The 21,060-nt window shown below is 39.4% G+C and overlaps 1 protein-coding gene across 3 annotated transcripts in view; it reads left to right on the top strand.

The window, feature by feature from the left end:
- The first annotated feature begins 1,516 nt into the window (after window positions 1–1,516).
- The window catches only part of tbc1d22a (TBC1 domain family, member 22a), a 167,149-nt gene continuing 147,605 nt past the window's right edge, over window positions 1,517–21,060 (top strand). For all 3 annotated transcript variants that reach the window (XM_085435917.1, XM_085435918.1, XM_085435919.1), the window contains exons 1-5: window positions 1,517–1,766; window positions 2,214–2,270; window positions 9,013–9,196; window positions 10,157–10,409; window positions 16,996–17,178. In XM_085435917.1, coding sequence (XP_085292043.1) covers window positions 1,705–1,766; window positions 2,214–2,270; window positions 9,013–9,196; window positions 10,157–10,409; window positions 16,996–17,178 — 739 coding nt within the window. In that variant the 5' untranslated portion in view covers window positions 1,517–1,704. The remainder of the gene's footprint in view (window positions 1,767–2,213; window positions 2,271–9,012; window positions 9,197–10,156; window positions 10,410–16,995; window positions 17,179–21,060) is intronic.

Below are 21,060 nucleotides of genomic sequence, written 5' to 3'. Positions count from 1 at the left end.
GGGGGGGGGGGACTTAGGATGAAGATCGTGTATGAGAAAGATGACTCACTCAGTAATAAAAATCAACCTGGTCTAATAATAATAATAAACGTTATTTATAAAGCAGACTTAAAACCAAGGGTATACCAAGGTGCTTAACAAGTAACATAGAGAATAAAAGGAAGATAATAGAAATAGAAATGTGACCATAATATGAAAAAAATAAATTTAGAGCCTTTTTGGGAAAACTTTGTTGACTCCATTTATATGTAGGGGATTTTCACATTCTTCTCTAAAGAGGTATGTGCCACCCTGCCTAGACCTTATGCCCCTCCTTTGCCCCCATGTAAAATTTTAACGATCCACCACTGATTATGACTCACAATGTAAATAACATAAAGGGAAAATTAGGGCAGAGTGAGCCCTCTTACCTTTAAGGCTACCAATTTCAAAACAAAGTATCTACAAGGGTAAGCGTGTGTACGGAAGATTAGGGCCACTGGAAAAATAAAAAACAGGTCTGAATTCTGAGAAAAAAAGTCAAATTTCGGAGAAAAATTGATTAATGTTAGAATTCTGACTTTTTACTCAGAATTGTGAAAATAAAAAACAAAAGAACATTTGTTTTTCCCTGTTCTGTACATATGAGCACACTGACTCTGACTTAAAGCATTTGCCTTTTAACAAAACACACTCTAGAAGCAAGTCTCACCACTAGATAGATAGATAGATAGATAGATAGATAGATAGATAGATAGATAGAAACAGCAAATACAAACTAAACTTTATGCAGGTTGCCTTCATTGGCACCGCACTAGCTGTAGATATGTACACGTAACAATAATAGTGGGTTATTTTTCTGATGAGCGGAGCTAGAACTTAGCAGAACAGAAAGGCCAAACGTGTTGTTTACCGAGTCAAGTCATCCTCATATTCATATAGTTACTCCACAATGATAATCCATTTGCTGTAATACTGTAATATTAACTATTACTTTATACAGCCAGTTTATTAAACATTTAGTTGATATGTGGTTTCCAGGACAGTTTATTGTTTATTATAGCCTCAAAAAAAGCATCATTCAAGTTTAATTTCCAAATTCCCAAGCACATAAAACCTGTATTAATAGAATCACCTGTCAGTTCACCAAGTTCATAAAATAAGTTTGAAAAGCCTAAAATAAACCTGACTTTATTTTATACATAGTGAGAACCAACATTCAATATATGGCATCACACAAACTACAGATTTATATTACAAAAATTGTATGAGAACCGATCTATTTAAAGATTCTGCCTGAAAAACAATGTATACATATTATATGAACATTTCTAAATATCCAAAAAACCCTCCTATGATCCTGTCCATGTATTTTCGTTGGTGATATTGTATGCCTTCCCTCTGGTCCTGATGCTGGAGGGTCTCTTTGATTCACAGTCGGAGTTTCTGTCAACACAGCAAAGGCCGTGGAGCATGACGTCAGCGTCCTATTAAAAAAATGCTCCTACCGACAACCAGATCTCACTTGTGATTGGGTTACAGTGAGGAAGTGTCACCCCAGCCAATCACAGTCGCGTTTACTTGCCGATTAGGCAGTATCAACATGGCAGCTTTCTGAGTTTTGGAGGAGGGGAGCTGGTGTAAATAAACAGACATTTAACATTTTTGAGATAACGACAGCGTCGGGGTGTTTGAGTTTAGGACTGAGTGGACCGCTGCGGGAAGATGTCGAGCGACGGAAACAAAAAACAGTTCTGGAAAAGGAATGCAGCGAAGGTTCCTGGCAGGTGAGTGACGTGTTCCCTCCTGCTTGTTAGCTTAGCGTAGCTAGCTTCACTCAGCTGACGCTGCGCTGCTGCTCTTCAAACGCCAACTTTCACTTTGATTGTTGGGGCTTTGCTGTTGGACAAAGTTCCCATTCTTGTCACTGGCCAACGTCTGTGGTAAAAACGTCTCGTAGACGCATTTTACCCCTTGCAACTGTTAGCTAGGCTAAGAGCTAGGCTGCTAACAGTGGCTAATAGTTCATCAGTACTCCGTCGCAGAGTTGTAACTATTTCACAACACGAGTAGTCAAGGTCTCACGGCAAATTATTGCACTTCGGGTCACACGGAGTCTCACTCCTGCAGTTTAAACTGGTATTGTTTTAAATAGCTTAAAGCTAACATGCTAGCTTGCCAGCCAGTGATCGAATAGTTCATTCATTTCCATTCTATCTTTTCCACTTCCTCAGCATTCAGCATGTGTACGGTGCACAGCATCCACCCTTCGACCCGCTCCTTCATGCAAAGTAAGTTAAACCGACTTCCTTGTTGTAAAAATAAATACCATGTGATCTTGGTGAAGTTCTCTGGCCCAATGTCAGTTTTTGTGTCATGTGATAAACTAGACTTCAAAGCCCAATTGATGTCGACCCGGTACTTTGCTTCAGATTAAAAAAAGTGATGTACTGTTGAGTGGAGAAAAAAAACTGTCCCTACCATGGGAAATTATTATTGTTTTGTGTTAATAATGGTTGGTTTTGGAAAAAAAGTTATTATCCATTTAGATTAGGTCATTCTCTTTGAATGGGACGTAACTGTATACTTGTTTTTTTTGTTTGTTTGATTTTGCTTGAGTTCTGTTGTTGTCACTAGCAGAAATCATTTGCCTTCTGCTGAAGGTTTAAAATCAATGATCTGTCTCAGTTGTTCCATCTGTATCAGATGCTGAAACCGATGTTTTATTGATGCTTACCACTTTTGGGGGGGGGGGGGGGTTACTTCATGAAATCATGAAAAAATACCTAAATGTCTTTCAGCTCTTTTTCACACTACTTTTAAACATTTTGCCAGCACAAAATTAATTTGACATAACAAAAGAAAAAAGATTCTGCCTCTGCTGTCTCTGCTCTGTTCACCCTGTCTATACTCCAGCTGTCAGTCAGTGTGTCTGTTTGGTGGACGATACACACGGCAGACGGGGTGAACCCTGCTGTTAGGTTACATTCACATCAAATCTGGTTGTCTGGCGCCTTCCTGAAGGATTACATGGAGGTGTGGCTCTGTTTGTGTGATAACACAAAATTACTGTGGGGATTAACTTATTTCTCTAGTTTACTTCTTTGTTTTGGTTAATGCCTCCCTGCAAACACCACCGACCATCATTGCCTTCTCCCACAGTAACCAGTAGGGCTGTTCGATATAACGATATATATCGGATGCCGATATAAAAACGTCTATCGTTTCATTTTACGCTATCGTTTGTTTCGTGGTGTCGCAAAATGAACTGTTTACAGCAATATTCTTTCATCGTTTTGATGGTCACTGTAGTGGCTATATTAATTTCTTAAACTTCTCTTTCTCTTATATTTTATATAACCACACTACAGACGGACAAGCGCCTGTTTTTATGCGTTGTGGTTAGCAACAACGATGGTAACACCATCGCGTGTCCGCTTGTTTATGTTCCACATAAACCTTTCACCATAAAGCTCAAGATCCTGTTGAGACTTTTCAAAATAAACTGAACCACGTGAAAGAGCAGATTATTTACGGATGAGAAGCAAAAAAAGAGCCGCCAGGTGCTAAAAAATAAACCTTAGACTCAAACGTTAGAACAGGCTTTTCCCCGCAGCACGCCGTGTATAAATACTCAAAAAGAAAACGGCGGCCGTTACAACTTATGTCTAAAACTGTATAGTTTCATGCATCTGTTAAAACACTCGACTCCAGCTACATGACGCGCAGCTGGAAACACTTCCCGCAAGTCGAGCTGCCCGAGATTCACAGAATTTAAAGAAAATGTTACATTTTTGTGATTTATATCGTTATATGATTTTGGTCATATTGCACAGCCCTAGTAACCAGCACTTTCTGCTTTATGTCATAAGCAGATTGTTTTGTTTGTTTTTTTATCAGTTTTTGTGAGATAACTGATAAATGGCTCAAATGCTATAAGTAGGCTACTTGAGCAATTTGACCAATTTGAAATGTTCATTATTGCACCTTCAGTTTACCGGACCTTGTGAAAACGCAATCCTGTGAGCAGCAATGTTTTTTGTGGGGAAAATAATTTATGTACACTTAAAAAGGCGGCTAATTTCAGCTTATTTAAAGGTAGGCCTGTTTTATCCAATGTATTGGTGCTGAGATAGATTTCTTCTACCTCAGTTTGTCACGGCACAAAACGCTCAGGTGTGGCTGAATGGCTGCTGTATTTTTAGCCACATCCCAGTGACGAATGTGGACGTATATGTTTTTCCATTACACAACTGACGAATGAACATACCATCTGTGACATCATGGGCTGGGTTGAGCCTATTATTACTTACAGTTACTTCAATGTGTGTAATGTCATTTGTCAAGTCTTTCAGTTATGATTCTGGTAATCTTCTGTTTTGCACTTTGAAACTGCAGAACTGGAATGACCACAGAGGCAGTGACTCTACAAGAAAGTCCAGTCATTTTGTGACTGGGTAAACAAGTTGAAGAAAGTTGAGCAATTCTAAGCCTTGATTATACTTTCTGTGTCTGCATGTCCACTAAGGCTCCAAGTGATGTAAATTTCATCATTAGATGGTGGGCACAAGGGTCTGTGTGCACGTCTGCGTGCCTGTCTGTTAATTGTGATTGTCTGCGGAGAGTTGTCATTACAGTGCTCCAACTATACATGCTCATGTGTGGTTGGAGCATAGCAGCTCTCTGTGTCCATGTCTGCAATAGAGTATAATCAATAGTGATGAAACGGTTGATTCTAATATAAGTAGTATTGGTATCAAAGCTGGTATTGGTATTGGATCAATACTGGTGAGATACCTTGTTTCTGTCCTCAAGGTTCAGTATGTATCCCACTAAACTGTTTTGAAAAAGATTATTTTTATTGGAAATGAGGGAAAATATATCTCAAAAAGCACTAGTGCTGGGCGATATGACGATATATATCGTGTGGAGGATAGAAAAGTGTCTATCTTGCCATTTGTCTTCTATCGTTTCTAACCCAAATTTTAGATATTATTACATAAAATATATAATTAACCCTTTACAACCGGTCGGAGCAGGCACACTCCGTTTTACCTAACTATTTTTAAATCCCTGTAGAACTGGAACCACGTAAGGTAGTGCAATAAATTTTTTTGCATGTGAAACCGGAGGAGTTGTACTTACATCTTATGCCATTAGCTTGTCCTAGGTCACGGTTTCCTTCCACATATAGCTTTGCAAAAATTGTATAAGAAGAAAAAAGCAAAAACATAATATTCCAGAAACACGCTTTGCTGATGTTCATAGCACTTCCTACGTTGGCATATACGTCAACGCGAACTATTGCATGTCCGCCATTACCTGCCCGAAACTGGAAGTGACGTCATTTTTGCGAAAGGGCCTTATTAGCCTTTGTTGGTGTTTTTAAAAGTCATGTTAGACTTTATGCTTTTCTGTATAGTTTCTGGGATGGTTAGAACTCAAATTACACTGTTGGAAATAGTTTATTTTGATGCATTATAATATTTATTTTCATTTTTCCTGTAGTATATAAAAAATTTGTGTATCTCAAAAATAAAACTATGAAGACACTCAAAATAAATTTCTCGTGGTTGGAAAGTATTTTGTATTTACAGTTTTGAGGGATACACCTCTTAATTTTTTCTAACTAGAGATATATGTAAAAAACTAAACAAAAACGATTTTCAATTGTTTTTGTAGTTAATTGCACTACAATTTTTTTGCAATTTATGTAGTTATTATGGACTTAATGCATACATATTATTAAAATTTGGGCTATAACGGTTGTATTGATATATGGAAACTTGAAATGCTCCCACAAATGGGACTACAGCATGTAAAAACATAAAGATAAGCTCTGGCGGACTTGGTTCTATGGTAGGTCTTAAAGGGTTAAATAGCCTGTGGCAAATATATTAGTGTTGTCTTCTCACTATACATGCTCTTAACTTTATGCAAGAGAAAATAAAGTATAAAAAAAATGATATTTTTCGCAACGAAACTCTGTCTCGTGGTTTGCGAGCTGGTGCTGCTGTACGTGCACCCGGATTTGCGACATACTTTACGGTAACTCAAAACAAAGACTGCACCCTCGGCACTCGCTGTTTACAGACTGCGTACTTTCTAGATGACCACAGGTCAGGTGGTATATCATGATATATATCGTTATCGTGATATAAAATAATTCATATCGTGATAAATATTTTTTCCATATCGCCCAGCACTAAAGAGCACTATAAAAATATATCTTTAAACAGAATTTGACCCAAAGTCCTTTAAAGGAAAACACAATCAAATTCCAGGTCTAAAGCAAAATCCAACTTCAAAATACATGAAAAGCTGAAAGGTCTGTTTTGTTGTTAGCTAATTATTGTGGAAAATAAATAAATATTTAGTGTTCATTAAAAAATGTTCATATTGATGATTCATCTTGTAAATCATAACACATTGCTCTCCCTTCCATAGGCTGTCTCTAAGCTGAAAGTCTCAGTATTGGTGTCGGAAATATTGACTTCTTATTTTTTTTGGTTTTGGATTAATATCAAAAATTGCTTTAAAGTAATTTGAGAAACATCGTTCCGTGTGGACAAAAGAAAGTTTCACATTATCAAAAAATAAAAGTGGGGCCTTGAAGTTTGTCTACACAGATGTCCAGTGTGTTGTAGAATAGTATAGCATACCATATAGTGGCATTAGCAGTGTCTCTAACATTAGTAGAGGTGCAGCATTTATGAAAGTCTAGGCAGATACCAATAATATTGTTTAAAATCATAGCTTTCATGGCATACATACAGTATAGCACAGCTTAATTTTAAGTGGCCTGAACTGGACCGTTAATACTAGTGTCCTGTAAACTATTGAAAAACACTTACAACTTGTGCCCCTTTCTTTCAGAGTAGCATTCAAAGAAGTGCTAGTGTAACAAATAACGCCTGTCAGCACTGCTCTATGGGCTGTGGGCTTGCAACTGTAAGAAATAAATGAGTAAAATCACAAAAACCCAGACTATTTTTATTTCAAAAACAATAATTTTCTGTCAATTTGCAAAAAAAACCATTTTTCTTTTTATCGTGAGCTCACTGTTTTTGTTTGTTTGTTTTAAGAAAAAGAAAACTTTGTTGACAACAGGAAATGGCTAGATCCTTTCTCTCTTTTTAATAGAATACTAACAAAGCAAAACACATCTACTTCAGTCATTTACTGGTTTATCTTTTACTTAATTGGTTTGGTGTAGTATGCCAGACCATAGGTAATGACTTCAGAACTGATGAGAATACAGTTAAAAGCTCTCCTCTGACAAACTTAACAGCTTAAGAGTTTTGCAGTCAGCAATGTGTCTGTCCATTCATTTTATAATTTCACTTGAGGTTTGTCACTTACACTCACATTTACTTTAGTAAACTCATTTCTGAGCAGGACATAGTGTAGAGTTCTTTTTCTCTCTGGATTTCTCTCATACACGCACTCAAATAGAGGGGAACACAGTCTCCTCTTCAGTAATAACCCTTTTCTTTCTTCTGATTAATGTTTACTCGTGTAGATTTCCACAGAGGGTTGAAATTAATTTGCGTGTTTTCAAACTTTCCCTTTCTTTTGAGTTAGGATGGAAGTTGGCCAACGTGTACACGTCTCCTGGTTCTTTCTTATGGTAATAACCGTCTTTGTAATAGGGAAATTACAGTTCGGGGGTGGTAGTGCTTTGGCAGACCGTGTGCATCTTCAGACTGCAGAGAGTGTCTGTTGTCAGATGAGGGCAGTGTCAAAAATGTGGTACAACCGGTCTGTTGTACACTTCTTGCTTGTGCTGCTGTCAGTCCTTCATGTTATTTTGATGCTTTTCCCATTCCTGGTAAACACCGCTGCCGCTCACTTCCCTGTTCCAGCTCACTCGTCAGCCAATCAGCATTTGACAGACACGCCGCATGATCCATGTCAAGCAGCGTGCAGTTAGGATTTTGTAGGCAAATAGCAAAAAATTGTGTTACAGATGAAAACGGAGCTAAATTAAACTGTATCCTTGCAGCCTCAATAAAGTAACTCAAAGAAATTTTAAGTAACTCAATGAAACTTTTAAGCTAATGATGTACTTCAGTTAATGTGTCTCTGTGCACGTGTGTGCTTTTGTACACGTGGTAATTCGCACACTGGGTTGATTCGTGAACTGGGTCTGCACGCAAGGGTGATCTGAAGTAATCCTTAAACCTGTAAAATAAGCCAAAGATATGTTTGAAGGGGGAAAAAACAGAGCAGCGTTATATGAAAAGAACACCTTGCAAAGTGTTCAGCATGGGGGTGGAATTATTCCGCTTCGGGCCTGTGTGCATGCTGTTGCACAGGCAGGCGTTACACGGATAGAAAGAGACGAAGGGATTCCGCTAAATCGCTGCAGATTGTGGATAGAATTATGAAGAAGTCAGTCAAGGAAGTGAAACTGATCCAAAACATGCTTCGAAATACACCACGACCTACCTCAGGAAACAGAAAGTAGAAAGCGGTAAAACCATGCTGTGCGTACATCACAGCCTAAACATGGATCAAACTTGAAGTGAAAATTACATAATGAATGGACAGACACACAGCTGTCTGCAGCACTCTTTTAAGCTGTTGTGTCTGTCAAAGCGGCACTTTTGCAATTAAAAGTATCCTACTGACTTGGAAAGGCGTCCAAAATGTTGTCCCTGTAAGAAGAACTGTTTATTTGGTTTATAAAATAAAAAGGTAGCAGTCATTAATAATTGAAGAATGACTCATATTGATTTGCTTATTGATTTGACCTAAAAGCTGTCCTTTTGATTTGTACTGGGATTAGCTTTACTAAAATAAAGCTAAGCTGAGTGTTTTTGTGTAAAATTGAAATATTTTACAATATGTGAACGACAAATGCTAGCTCATTTATTAATTCCTAATTTTAATGAATTATTCATCTCACATTCTCTTTTCTCTTGTTTTCTTTCCTTCTCTCACCCTCTGCACCCATCCCTTTTCTCTTCTTTTTTCGAAAACCACTTCTTTTTTTCCCCCCATTATCCTGTTTTTCTCTCTGTCCTTCAGTCTGATCAAAGCAGGCAACAAGCCTCCTCCAGCCACTCCAGGCAAGCCCAAGAAGGCGACCACCTTCCAGGAGTTTGAGAGCATCACGAGCGACGCCTGGGATGTCGGGGATGACGACGACGAGCTGCTGGCCATGGCTGCGCAGAACCTCAACATCGAGGTGGTCATGGAAACAGCCAATAAGGTAAACTACTTTAAAGTAGTTTTGCCTGGTTGATGTCTTTCCACTGCAGTAGCACATTTTCCTATGTCTGTGTAGAAGGAAGCACTCATCACCAATCAACACAGCTTCAGTGTATTTTGTGAAATACCGGTACTAATGATTCTTTTGTTCTGGGTATTCATTTGCTAGCGTTTATTCATATTCCTGAACACAGTTTTTCATCTCTGCTATTTTACATGTTCTTATTTGTGTCCATAAATAATATGTAGCAACTTTTAAAGGGCAAATAGGTTCATATTTGAAGGCTGGAGGTGTTGGTAGGTAAGCTCACAACATGAACACTTCATTTCTATTGTTTTAACATACATATCATTTGAAATACACGATTAATTATCATTAAAAATGACTTGGATAGGCCCTTAAATCTACAGCGTTAGTTTTAAAGGAATGTCATGGTAAAGTCTTCTTTTAAAGCGCCCTTGTCTTGGTTGCCAGGGTGATGTGTCCTCTCAGAAGAGTCTGGACAACATACATGCTGCAGACATAAAATAAACTTCCTGTTAAAATAGATTCCTCTCTAAACTATGCCGCCTGCCATGAAAGAAATGGTACAAGTTGTGGCCTTGAGCGCAAACAATTCAATGGCTTTTTTAAAGATTATTTCAGATTTTGCTGCATTTGCTGAAATTAAAATATTGGAGATTTACTAAGGATAGCGTGTTCATTAACTGAGGTAAGGACAACTTTTAACAAATTGAAAGATTTTTCTTTTCATAGAGTTATTATGCATTTTATCTTTAAGAGGGGAAATTTTACAAAATTGCACAGTTTGCATTTCTCTCAAGCATGTAGCAGCTGCAAAAAACCCCCCCAACACGTTAGTTTACTCATCTAAGCGAGTTGTACGCCTTATGTGTTCTGGGGAGGTTACCAGCCTTAAGCTCACCAAGGTTTCACCTTGTTTTTCTATCTGCTGAACAGGTGATTGAGAATCACAGCAAGCAACAGGAGAAACAGAGGCAGGATGAGACATCAGAGCTGGACCGAAGAGAAGACGACACACAGGAGGAGGTGGCAGAGGACGACGAGGACAATGAAGAAGAGGAAGAGGAGGACAGGGTGGAAGAGGGAGACGCGACCAGCCCTGAGGTATTATTTGGATCCCAGAGCAGCCCTTACACTGATGGCCGCCTAGTGAAGTCCCACAGCGAAGCTCCAATTGGGTCACCTAAAGGTTAGTGAGCACCATTACTTAGTGTTCTGCGAGGTTTTTTCTTTTTTTAAGCCCAAGTGTTCACTAAGAGAAATTTCTGCAACGATACACTTAAATCCGTAAATGAGTTTCTGAGGAGGGCAATACATGGAAGGTGAATAGGGCATCTTTTAGAAAATGTCACCGCTGTAACTTCTAATGCAACGCCATAAATAGGTTTGTTGCTTTGCGAAAAATCCATTAAACACAATTAAAAATGATCGACATAGTTAGGTTTTTAGTGATGATGCACTTTTTATAAGCTCAGAAAGTTGGAGTGTTTGTGGCGCCAGTATTTTTAGTGGGGTTTATTTACTGTGCCTCACAGCTGCTTTGAGACTTGGCAGATGTTGTCATTCTGCAGTGAGAACATCTGCTAAGACTGCTAATGTTGTACTTTGAGCAGACGTGTTTGTGTAGTGCTCAGCATGAAAATTACTTTAAATTTAATTCAGTGAAAAATTGTTGAATTTATCATTAACATCACTTCAGGAATAAGAAAATAAATAAAACAGTAATTCACCCGAGTTCCGCTAATTTAAAGTCTTGAAATTAGTTGAATTATATTGCTGAAATTGAACTCAAAAAGCAATTCAATACAATTCAAAAAGCATAAGTAGGAGATGGAAAGTTAAGCTATTACTGCTTCTTTTCATATTATTGAGAACAGATCTTTTCTATGTTGAAGTTCAGTCACCACACACGCATATTTTTAACTGTCAAATGGTAAAAAGAGTAGCTACAATATCACATTAAACCTCAGCCACAGGGGCCTAGAGCCTGGTTGGCAACCACCAAGCTGGTTGCTATGGAAAAATGAGTATTCCCTGACCAGTTGTCGCAGGTTTGCTTGCTGTCAGTCGGTGAAATTGATAAGAAAGAGAAGGAGAGAGCAATGCTGTACCAAAAACTTGATTGCTGCTAGCAGATGCCACGGTTGCTGGTAATTTGCATGGGAGTTGCTGACTTGTCTGCAAACACTCTCCAACTGCTTGCTAAGCAGTAGTAAAACTATGAAGAGCACAATGCAAACCAGATACTGTCTGTTTGACTTCACAGTAAGAGTTGCATTTTTGGAAATGTGTTGCTTTGAGCAGTAAAGGTTCTTGATGAATATTCTCAGCTTTCAGTTTGTGTAAAACTTCAGTTTCTCTCATGCTCTGGGGTTAGTTTGTGAGTAGGGCTGGGCCATATCATACTGTTCACGGTAATACAAGTATAATATTAGGCAACGATAAGAAAATGAAATATCGCAATAGAATATGAAAAAACGCACATGTGCAGTGCCTTTGTTTTCATATGCACATGGCAGAAAAAGCATGGTGGCGACGGAGAATGAGAAGGGCGAAGGCGGATCGTTGAATGAAACAGATGAACCAGAATTCGTTTGTAAAAATGCTGCAACTTCAGTGGTGTGGAACTGGTTTGGTTTTCGACCGTCAGATACGCAACAAAGCACTATTTTTGGTAGAGCATGCAAGCAGGCCGTCGTTATTACCATGTTTTTCAGAAAATAAGGCACACTTAAAATCAATCCTTTGATTTTCAGAAAAATCGACAGTGCCCCTTATAATCTGGTGCGCCTTATGTATGAATTCTGGTTGTGTTTACTGACCTTCAACGGATTTTATGTGATACACGGTTAAAAAATCTGTCAAAAATGTTTTAGTACAACTTTGCTAAGCTACGAAGCCGCACCGCTTGATGGATTGTCAGAGCATTACGGCTATCGTAGGCAGGAGCCTCACGGAATAATACGTACTGGGCTTGCACATAACATTACCGTATTGTGTGTGTATAACCTCTTTTTAAGTTTTGTGGATATTATACATGGTTATACTCAGGATATGTCGGCCAGTTTCCACTGGAAATGCCTTTTGGTTAAACTGTCAGCAAGGAATTTGTGAAGATGTTTCAGCTCTCATCCAAGTTCTAAAAACAGAGGGTTGAGAGTCTCAGGTATTAAAACCGTAGTGAGTGTCGTCCGCTTTCGAAGTGACTGTTGACCCACTGTTGATCATGTGAGTCATCATGCGAGCCAAGGTGCAAAAAAAAAACAACCCCAAAAACAGATGTGGGTCATTACAATCACCGGGGGTTAAAGGGGAAACCACTTGCCCCACCCTATCGTGTGGCCTATCAAGGTCACCTGAGGTCGATAGGGGAAGTGCCTGAGAAGGGATCTCAAGACTGCATTTTATGTAGCTGATAGCTACGCATAATATTGACACTGAAGTCTCAGAATCAGCAAACCTGATGATTAGTTTTACATTAGAACTCATTATTCATTAATAAGTTGTGTTAACACATTTTAAGGCAATAGGGGAAACAAGCAGACTTAATGAATCAGACTTAATCAGAGGTCTGACTGTCAACACTGTTTTTCCACTGTAAGATAAAAATATTCAAAGATAAGAAAAGGAAAAATGTTTCAGTGTAGAGCGTAGTAGTAGTGTAGTAACATGTGTTTCTCCCCCCTTCGCTTCAAGTCCCTTTCCTCTTATATATGAACATGGGAGTTGAAAGAAACACCTTCCCACCTCCTGCACAGCTTCTCTGAGCGACCTGCCATGACCTCATAATACACAACAACCGTTCTGCATCATGGCTCCCTTTTATAGATGCGTCACTGTACGAAGCCTGCTCCACAGGTCACGTCAGTGTTCATGTTTAAATGTGACACTGTGTAGCGCTGTATAGCAACCGGGTATGTCTATAGACCGCAGCACCAGCAGCAGTAGCAGATGCTGAAGCTGTACATGGTGAGCCGTGTAGCCGACTGTTGTCCTGTCTGGCAGGTCATCTGTCTGTCTGTCTGTCTGGCTGTCTGCTCCACTGCCTGTTGCTGTGTTTAGATACAGATAACACGAACAGCCCTTCGCCTTCAGGCAGTTCCTCTTATCTGGCCTCCATGTACGGCTACATCATCTGTTGGGACAGGAGTATACAAGTCTTCTCTTGTCTTCTCTTATTTTGTCTTCTGTTTTGGGCTTTTTTTCTGTTCTGCTTGTCTTCTAAAATACATACTCTGCTTTTGTAACTGCCTGTCATGTTTGGGAAAAGTGCTCTTTATAAATGTTTGTACACTTGCTCATATTTATTTTGAATCCTTCCTTAAATGTAATATTTGATGTCTTACCGTGGCTTACGTAGTCATCAATTTTAAGCGTTTATTGATACTTACATAATTATTTGTAATAAAGATTTGTCTAATTTAATTTCTTTCAGTTAAAAATCATATTGTCTTTTACATGTTTAGCCAGCACAAAGCAGAAGTCATGATGATTGAACATTATACAGATGTTGTACAATTGGACCAATATTTTTGGCTTTGCTTCAGTAATGACGGATACTGGTGTTGTTGAATGCTGGCTGCATGTTTGTAAATGCAATTTAAAACTGTGTAAGATTTCTTTCTTTCCCTGGTATTGGTGCAAAATTTCACAATCAGTGCACCCCGAAATGTAACTTTCTCAACTTAGCTTTGCTCTTAACAGCCTTTTAAAAGGAAAGTTATTAAATGAACTATAAAAAAGGGCTTATTGTTAAAATGACACAAAGGGCTCCAGTAGAGAGAAGCTGCTGCCAGCTTGAATAATCTTTTTTAATTTTTCTAAGTGCAAATAAAGCACTTGAGAACAGATTTGTAGCCTTTTATTTGTTCTTGTAAAAAGTGAAAGGGGTATTAAAATCGGCAGCATTCCAGTTTTCTTAATTGCTGCCAAATGCTTGTGTGATTCTGGTTTTGCTTTAGGAAATGTTGGCAGTGTGGACGACAGGGCGTTTAAAAATTTTTTTTTATGAACTTGCCCAGTGTGATAGGAGCAGTGTCCGTCTTCACATTGAGGTCCTGATCTCACACACTTGTCTGCGTGCTGTCTCTGCTTGGTTTTGTGGGACTCTTTCTGTTGTTTCTTCTGCACATCTGGTAGAATATGTGGCCCTCAATACTGAATTAATGTGTTTGTCTATCCAGTATAGAGCCTTCACGGTTATAAAACCACAACTGCCGCTTTACTGGAAGCTCATTCAATAACAAGCCACCAGCCGTAACTACATCTGTTAACACCTGCATACAAACAATACAATAATGTCATATCTAAGTACTCTCTTTGGGCTCTAAAATGATGTGCATAAAGTGATTCTCACACATGAATTGTGGTAGAAGTTTATGCCAGAAGTTGCCTTTTCTTACTAGTAGTATGATCGACATTAGGGGCATGACTGTCCTTATCTATTGTTCCCACTATATAATCCCGTATACAGCTCTGTTGCCATGACAGATTTTGTAATCATTACTGAAAATCCTTTGTTTGGTTTAGATGAAGGTGACAGGACAGGAAGCACACAGTACATCTGATTGGACTATGTAGACAGTGAGACAAGTTTTGTAATTTTTGCCTCAGTATACCACCATGTTGGACCTTTAGCTTTAATTCAACAGAAGTTTTGGTTTACCAGTTTAGGAGTTACAGCCATTTTTATACATAGTCTCCCATTTTTACAGTTAATTGGACAGCTGACTGACAAGCAATTTCATGGCCAGGTGAGATTTGTGGCCTTGTTAGTCCATTATTAGTAAAGCTAAAAAGTGTTGAACTTGAATTTGGTGTCTTTTGACTGGAACCTTTGAGTGAGGTCCAAACAAAACTGATGCGAAGGAGTGAAGTGAAGAGATTGCAGAACTTTAATCAAAAGCACTCTAGAGAGGTAAGTGAATCATTGTCAAAGTCTCAAATTGAGAGGTTCCTTCATTAATGGAAATACAGACAGTTTACCCCCAGGTTACACAGAAGAACAGGAAGGACAGACTAGATAAATAAGATACCATCTCTTATTCAAAGCCAGATAAAACAAACATTAACCTGTACCAGAATGATGGGAAGAGAAGGAAAAAAGCGGCTTTTGAGGCAGTGTTACGATGAAGGCATGCATGACTGCCATTGGAAGCGGGAAACCAGTGTTTGTTGATAATGGGACTGCTGATAGGATAAGCAAGATGAATATTGAAGTGTACAGGACTATACTCTCTGACAGCTTCAGCCAAATGGATCAGACAGCGCTTCACAATTCAAATGGATAATGACCCAAAGCATACCGCAAAAGCAATCAAAGAGTTTCTAAAGGCAAAGAAATGGGATAAAGTTAGCGACCTAATCTCAACTCAATAGAGCATGCGTTTCAGTTGAGACAGCACTGAAAGCAGCAACAGAAGGTGGCTGCAGTAAAAGCCTAGCAGAGCAGCTCAAGAGAGGAAACGCAACATTTGGCGATGTCCATGTGTTCTAAACTTTCAAAAAAACCTTAGGATTTGTCCAATTATTCTTTTTGAGTCTTTAGAAAATATGGCCACTATGTATAAAAGTGGCTGTAATTCTTGAACAGTTAATGCTCACATATTTTGGAAAACCCTGTGAAATAAACCTGAAGTCTGCAATTGACAATAACTGTAATATTTAGACTTGCTGGCCAGGCTAATGTCGCTTTCATGTTACTGCAGCTGTTCCTCTCACATACTGATGGACTGACTTCCCACAGTAAATCAGCTGTTAGAATTGAATCCCTGACCAGTGCAGCTCGATACAGCTTTGCTGTTACAAACATTAGAGGTGGAGACGAATGAACCATCAAGGACTTGATTTTTAGTTTAATGACATATTTTCTGTCTGCTCTTCACGTGGCTTTTCTGCTCATCTCTTGCAGAGTGCTCCGAGCTAAAGCTAGCTGCACAGTTAAACTGACTTCACTCGCAGATGGGCTCACAGTTTGGCCTGAGAGAGTCGCTGCACTGCGTTGCTGTTTTTACAATTAAAACGTAAAATTACTAAAAGAAAAAAGGAAAGTTATGCGCGATATGACAGATTTAGGTGTCACACTATTATCCTTGTCTTTTGGCCACACTAATCCTGCATGAAAATCTGTTGCCATGACAACCCTTGTTATCGTTGCTGTAAATATTTAGTTTAGTTTACATGGAGGTGACAGGACAGGAAGCGCACAGTAGACATCTGATTGGACCGCATGGACTTTTCTCACATGTAGTCGATTGGTGCAGCAGGCAGAAGGGTTCTCAGGCTGCAGTGCGTGCGAGTAAATGGTTCTGTAATTTGATATCAACTCAATTAGCTTGAAAAAGCCGCTCTTCAATTTAACTTTGTCTGCTGTTCACAGCAACCTCACGTTATCTCGCCTGCTGTTTAACTTGTTATCACCGTACAGCTACCTTTTGCTGCCAGACACGGTGTCAACTCACCACAGCTCAAATTAAAGTGCAGCGAATGCCCTGCACATTCAGGAGGCAGAGCATTTTTAAATTGCAAAAAGTGATCTTTGAGTAGACACAATTTTTGCAGTTGAAATTTTTCTCTAGGAGTTTGATGAAGATAAAAGCCATCTGTCCTTTTTTACATATGGATGTATGTTTTCTTTAATGTAGCAGCAAGCCGTAGACCTTCATCACATATTCCGTGTTTTCTGCATGATGTAGAGCTGCATCGTCTCAATCCTTTGGATGTGTGTTTGTGTGTTTATGCAGCCCTAATTTCTCTCATCTCACTCCTTCCACCAGATGCAGCAGGTGAGCATGCAGCCCTCCACAGACAGCGGTCTCTGCCCCATCGGCCTCCTGTCATCCCTCTAGTGGCTCGCATGGCTGACCAGAACACATCTGGCACTCCAGCCATGACCGAGAGGGAAGCGTCCCGCCTAGATAAGTTCAAACAGTTGTTGGCAGGACCCAACACAGATCTGGGTAAGAGAAATTTGTCCACCAGTCTCTGTCTGTCAGTGTTACAATGTGTTCTGTTACTTAGTTCACTTGTCTCGCTATTACTTTGTCTCTCTAGCGTTGCCTTATTTCTTTTGTTCCCTGAACTCTTTCACGTTTTCATTTCCTTGCACTCTTTTGCTTCCCACTCTGTCTGCCAGCTGTGTCGTGCTTTTAACAATGCTGCGAGGGAGAAAGTCATCCAGCCATCTGGACATGCAGATTACAAGGGGGGAAAAAATACCCCAACAACAAAAGCCAATGACAGGCCTTTGTTCTAACCAAACGACAGGCCTTTATTGTTTATCCAACCCAAGAGATGTTGTTTGCTACCACTGCTTACCCCAGTGGCCGTGAAATCCTTGTGAACTCTTTGCATTTGACTCTGTGTCCTTTGTAACTAACTTTTGGCAACTTGTGCGCATTAGCTTGTTGCATCGATTCCCTTGTTTCAGGTAATTAAGTTACATCGAAGTAGTCATCAAACGAGTTATCTGAGTGCAGAATGCTGAGTTTTGCGATCCATCCAGTGACTAGTCTGCAATTTGCAGCATGTTATGTGATGAAATGTCTGTGATTTTGGCTGGAGAACATTGCTTCTGAATTTGTGGAATTATTGCAGTTGTTATAGCAATGGTTTAAATCACAGCAAGGTGGGAAAGCAGGGAACGAAGAAAAATCCCACATTTTACTGAGGTGTCTGCAGTTGTATTCAGGGTTGGATGAACATATGTCAGTCCTTCATGAAGAACAAAACACTGGACCACAAACATTGTTTGACAAAAAAAAGTTAAATGTGGAACTGTGAAAAATACATACGTAAATACTTAAGTGAGGCCAAGCTGAGGCTTAGAGCTGCTTGTCTCAGCGTATATACACGTCTGTCAGTTACCTTTGACAAAATCCAAGTCAGTGAGTTGTTAAGAAACAAGTAGTAAAAATAGCACCTACAATACAGTTGTTTTATCACACGGAAAACCTATAGAGACCAACATAGTATATAATAAAAAAATCACATATTGACATTTGAACAGTAAACCTGAGACTAATGACCAAAAATTGTAGATGTTTGTCTTCTTCCTCGTTAGTTTGACCTGAGGTTACCTTTGGTCAGAGCAGAGACTTTTAAAAGCGGCTGAGTTTGTGTGGATTATTGGTGCAGGATGAACTGTAAAAGTCGAATGTCTTTTAAAAGCCCTTTTGCTTTTAGACCCTCGTTGAGATTAAAGACGTACACCTGATGTCCTTGGGTTGTTTTTGTGTATTTAAGCTGCGTGTATGTGTTTGTTGAATGTGGCTGACAAAACGTAGTGAGGCCACTGTGGTGAATTTGATAAAAACAAAAACAAAACAAAACCACAAACTGCAAGGCTTATGAGGAGAATTGGTTATGTGCCTGTCTAAATACACTAAATATGCTAAATGCAAAAAGCTGTGTCAGACGTATTTCAGCGCAGAAACGACACAGTTTAAATACCGTGCCTTCTATTTTCAAATGACGACTGTGGTCTTAATTTACTGCAACCGAAAAGCTTTCAACGTGTATTTGAGACAGTGTATCATTAGAGACAAACATTTTCTTCAGGTTTTTCTTTACCTGATCACATTTAAGTAATTTCCTTGTTGTTTTTCTCATCTACTGTTTGTGCCTTGGTGATTTACTGTTTTGCTCTTGGTGCAAAATCAATGCTTTCTCGATCTGTTTCACATTAAACTGCATCCTGCATTCATATTGTCTTTCTTGGAAACATTTGAATTACAGGCCAACTGATACTGGAATTTTGAGGCTGCTTGAAAGAAAATAAAGAAAGTAATTTTCAAAACAGTTGTTGAGTAATAACAGGTTGAGGGAGCTAAAAAGGCAGCAGCTTAGCTAACCTGGCTCCAAAAGCAAATCAACTTCTACAAACATCCATATATATTTTATAACAAAAATAAACATGCTGTGGCCAAAAATTTTCCCTCCTAATATCCCTCCTTATAATAACTATAAATTCAATTAATTTTATATCCCTTTAAATTTTATTTATGCTTTAAGATGTGCATTATTAGGTTTAAGCCCCTCTATGTTGTACTGGTGCCTTTGGGTATATTTAATTAATATGCTAGCACTAATGATAACATATCGAATATCCCGTGAGATGTATCCATAAATCATGTCAATGCATCAAGCTAGCTAGCATTAGCTAATAACCTAGCACTCCACCCTTGCATCCAAATATTTTACTTCTGGCTTCAAAATCTAACAAGCAAAAAGTAATTTGCAAGTTTGGTCAAAAATATTAGTATGCAAAATAGTGACATCATAGTGCCTACAACCGTCTTTTATATACAGTCTATGTTTATAGTGGGCACACATACCTGTTGTGTAGTTATTCAGGCTTTAATTTGCAGCAGTGTTTTATCCAATTTACTTAGAATGTAATCATTCTCAGTAAATTTGTGCTATTGCCATCATTATTGTTTGCAATCACATCTTAATTGTTACATTAATCTGCATTCTCATCACCTAATGGCTTAATACAGTGGGGCAAAAAAGTATTTAGTCAGCCACCGATTGTGCAAGTTCCCCCACTTCCAGATGACAGAGGTCAGTAATTTGCACCAGAGGTACACTTCAACTGTGAGAGACAGAATGTGAAAAAAAAAAAAAAATCCATGAATCCACATGGTAGGATTTGTAAAGAATTGATTCGTAAATTAGGGTGGAAAATAAGTATTTGGTCACCTCAAACAAGGAAAATCTCTGGCTCTCACAGACCTGTAACGTCTTCTGTAAGAAGCTTTTCTGTCCCCCACTCGTTACCTGTATGAATGGCACCTGTTTGAATTCATCATCTGTATAAAAGACACCTGTCCACAGCCTCAAACAGTCAGACTCCAAACTCCGCCATGGCCAAGACCAAAGAGCTTTCGAAGGACACCAGGAAAAGTATTGTAGACCTGCACCAGACTGGGAAGAGTGAATCTACAATAGGCAAGCAGCTTGGTGTGAAAAAATCAACTGTGGGAGCAATCATCAGAAAATGGAAGACATACAAGACCACTGATAATCTCCCTCGATCTGGGGCTCCACGCAAGATCTCATCCCGTGGGGTCAAAATGATCATGAGAACGGTGAGCAAAGATCCCAGAACCACACGGGGGGGACCTGGTGAATGACCTGCAGAGAGCTGGGACCAAAGTAACAAAGGTCACCATCAGTAACACACTACAACGGCAGGGAATCAAATCCCGCAGTGCCAGACGTGTTCCGCTGCTGAAGCCAGTGCATGTCCAGGCCTGTCTGAAGTTTGCCAGAGAGCACATGGATGATACAGCAGAGGATTGGGAGAATGTCATGTGGTCAGATGAAACCAAAGTAGAACTTTTTGGTATAAACTCAACTCGTCGTGTTTGGAGGAAGAAGAATACTGAGTTGCATCCCAAGAACACCATACCTACTGTGAAGCATGGGGGTGGAAACATCATGCTATGGGGCTGTTTTTCTGCCAAGGGGACAGGACGACTGATCCGTGTTAAGGACAGAATGAATGGGGCCATGTATCGTGAGATTTTGAGCCAAAACCTCCTTCCATCAGTGAGAACTTTGAAGATGAAACGAAGCTGGGTCTTCCAACATGACAATGATCCAAAACACACCGCCCGGGCAACAAAGGAGTGGCTCCGTAAGAAGCATTTGAAAGTCCTGGAGTGGCCTAGCCAGTCTCCAGACCTCAACCCCATAGAAAATCTGTGGCGGGAGTTGAAAGTCCGTGTTGCTCGGCGACAGCCCCAAAACATCACTGCTCTCGAGAAGATCTGCATGGAGGAATGGGCCAAAATACCAGCTACTGTGTGTGCAAACCTGGTAAAGACCTATAGTAA

This window comes from Copadichromis virginalis, linkage group LG17 (assembly GCF_057382275.1).
Source record: "Copadichromis virginalis isolate Kocher_CV1m ecotype Utaka linkage group LG17, C_Virginalis_male_GT1.1, whole genome shotgun sequence".
NCBI classification, from domain to species: Eukaryota; Metazoa; Chordata; class Actinopteri; order Cichliformes; family Cichlidae; genus Copadichromis; species Copadichromis virginalis.
Note: the sequence above shows the minus strand (reverse complement) of the source record. Positions and strands in the feature narration are given on the sequence as shown.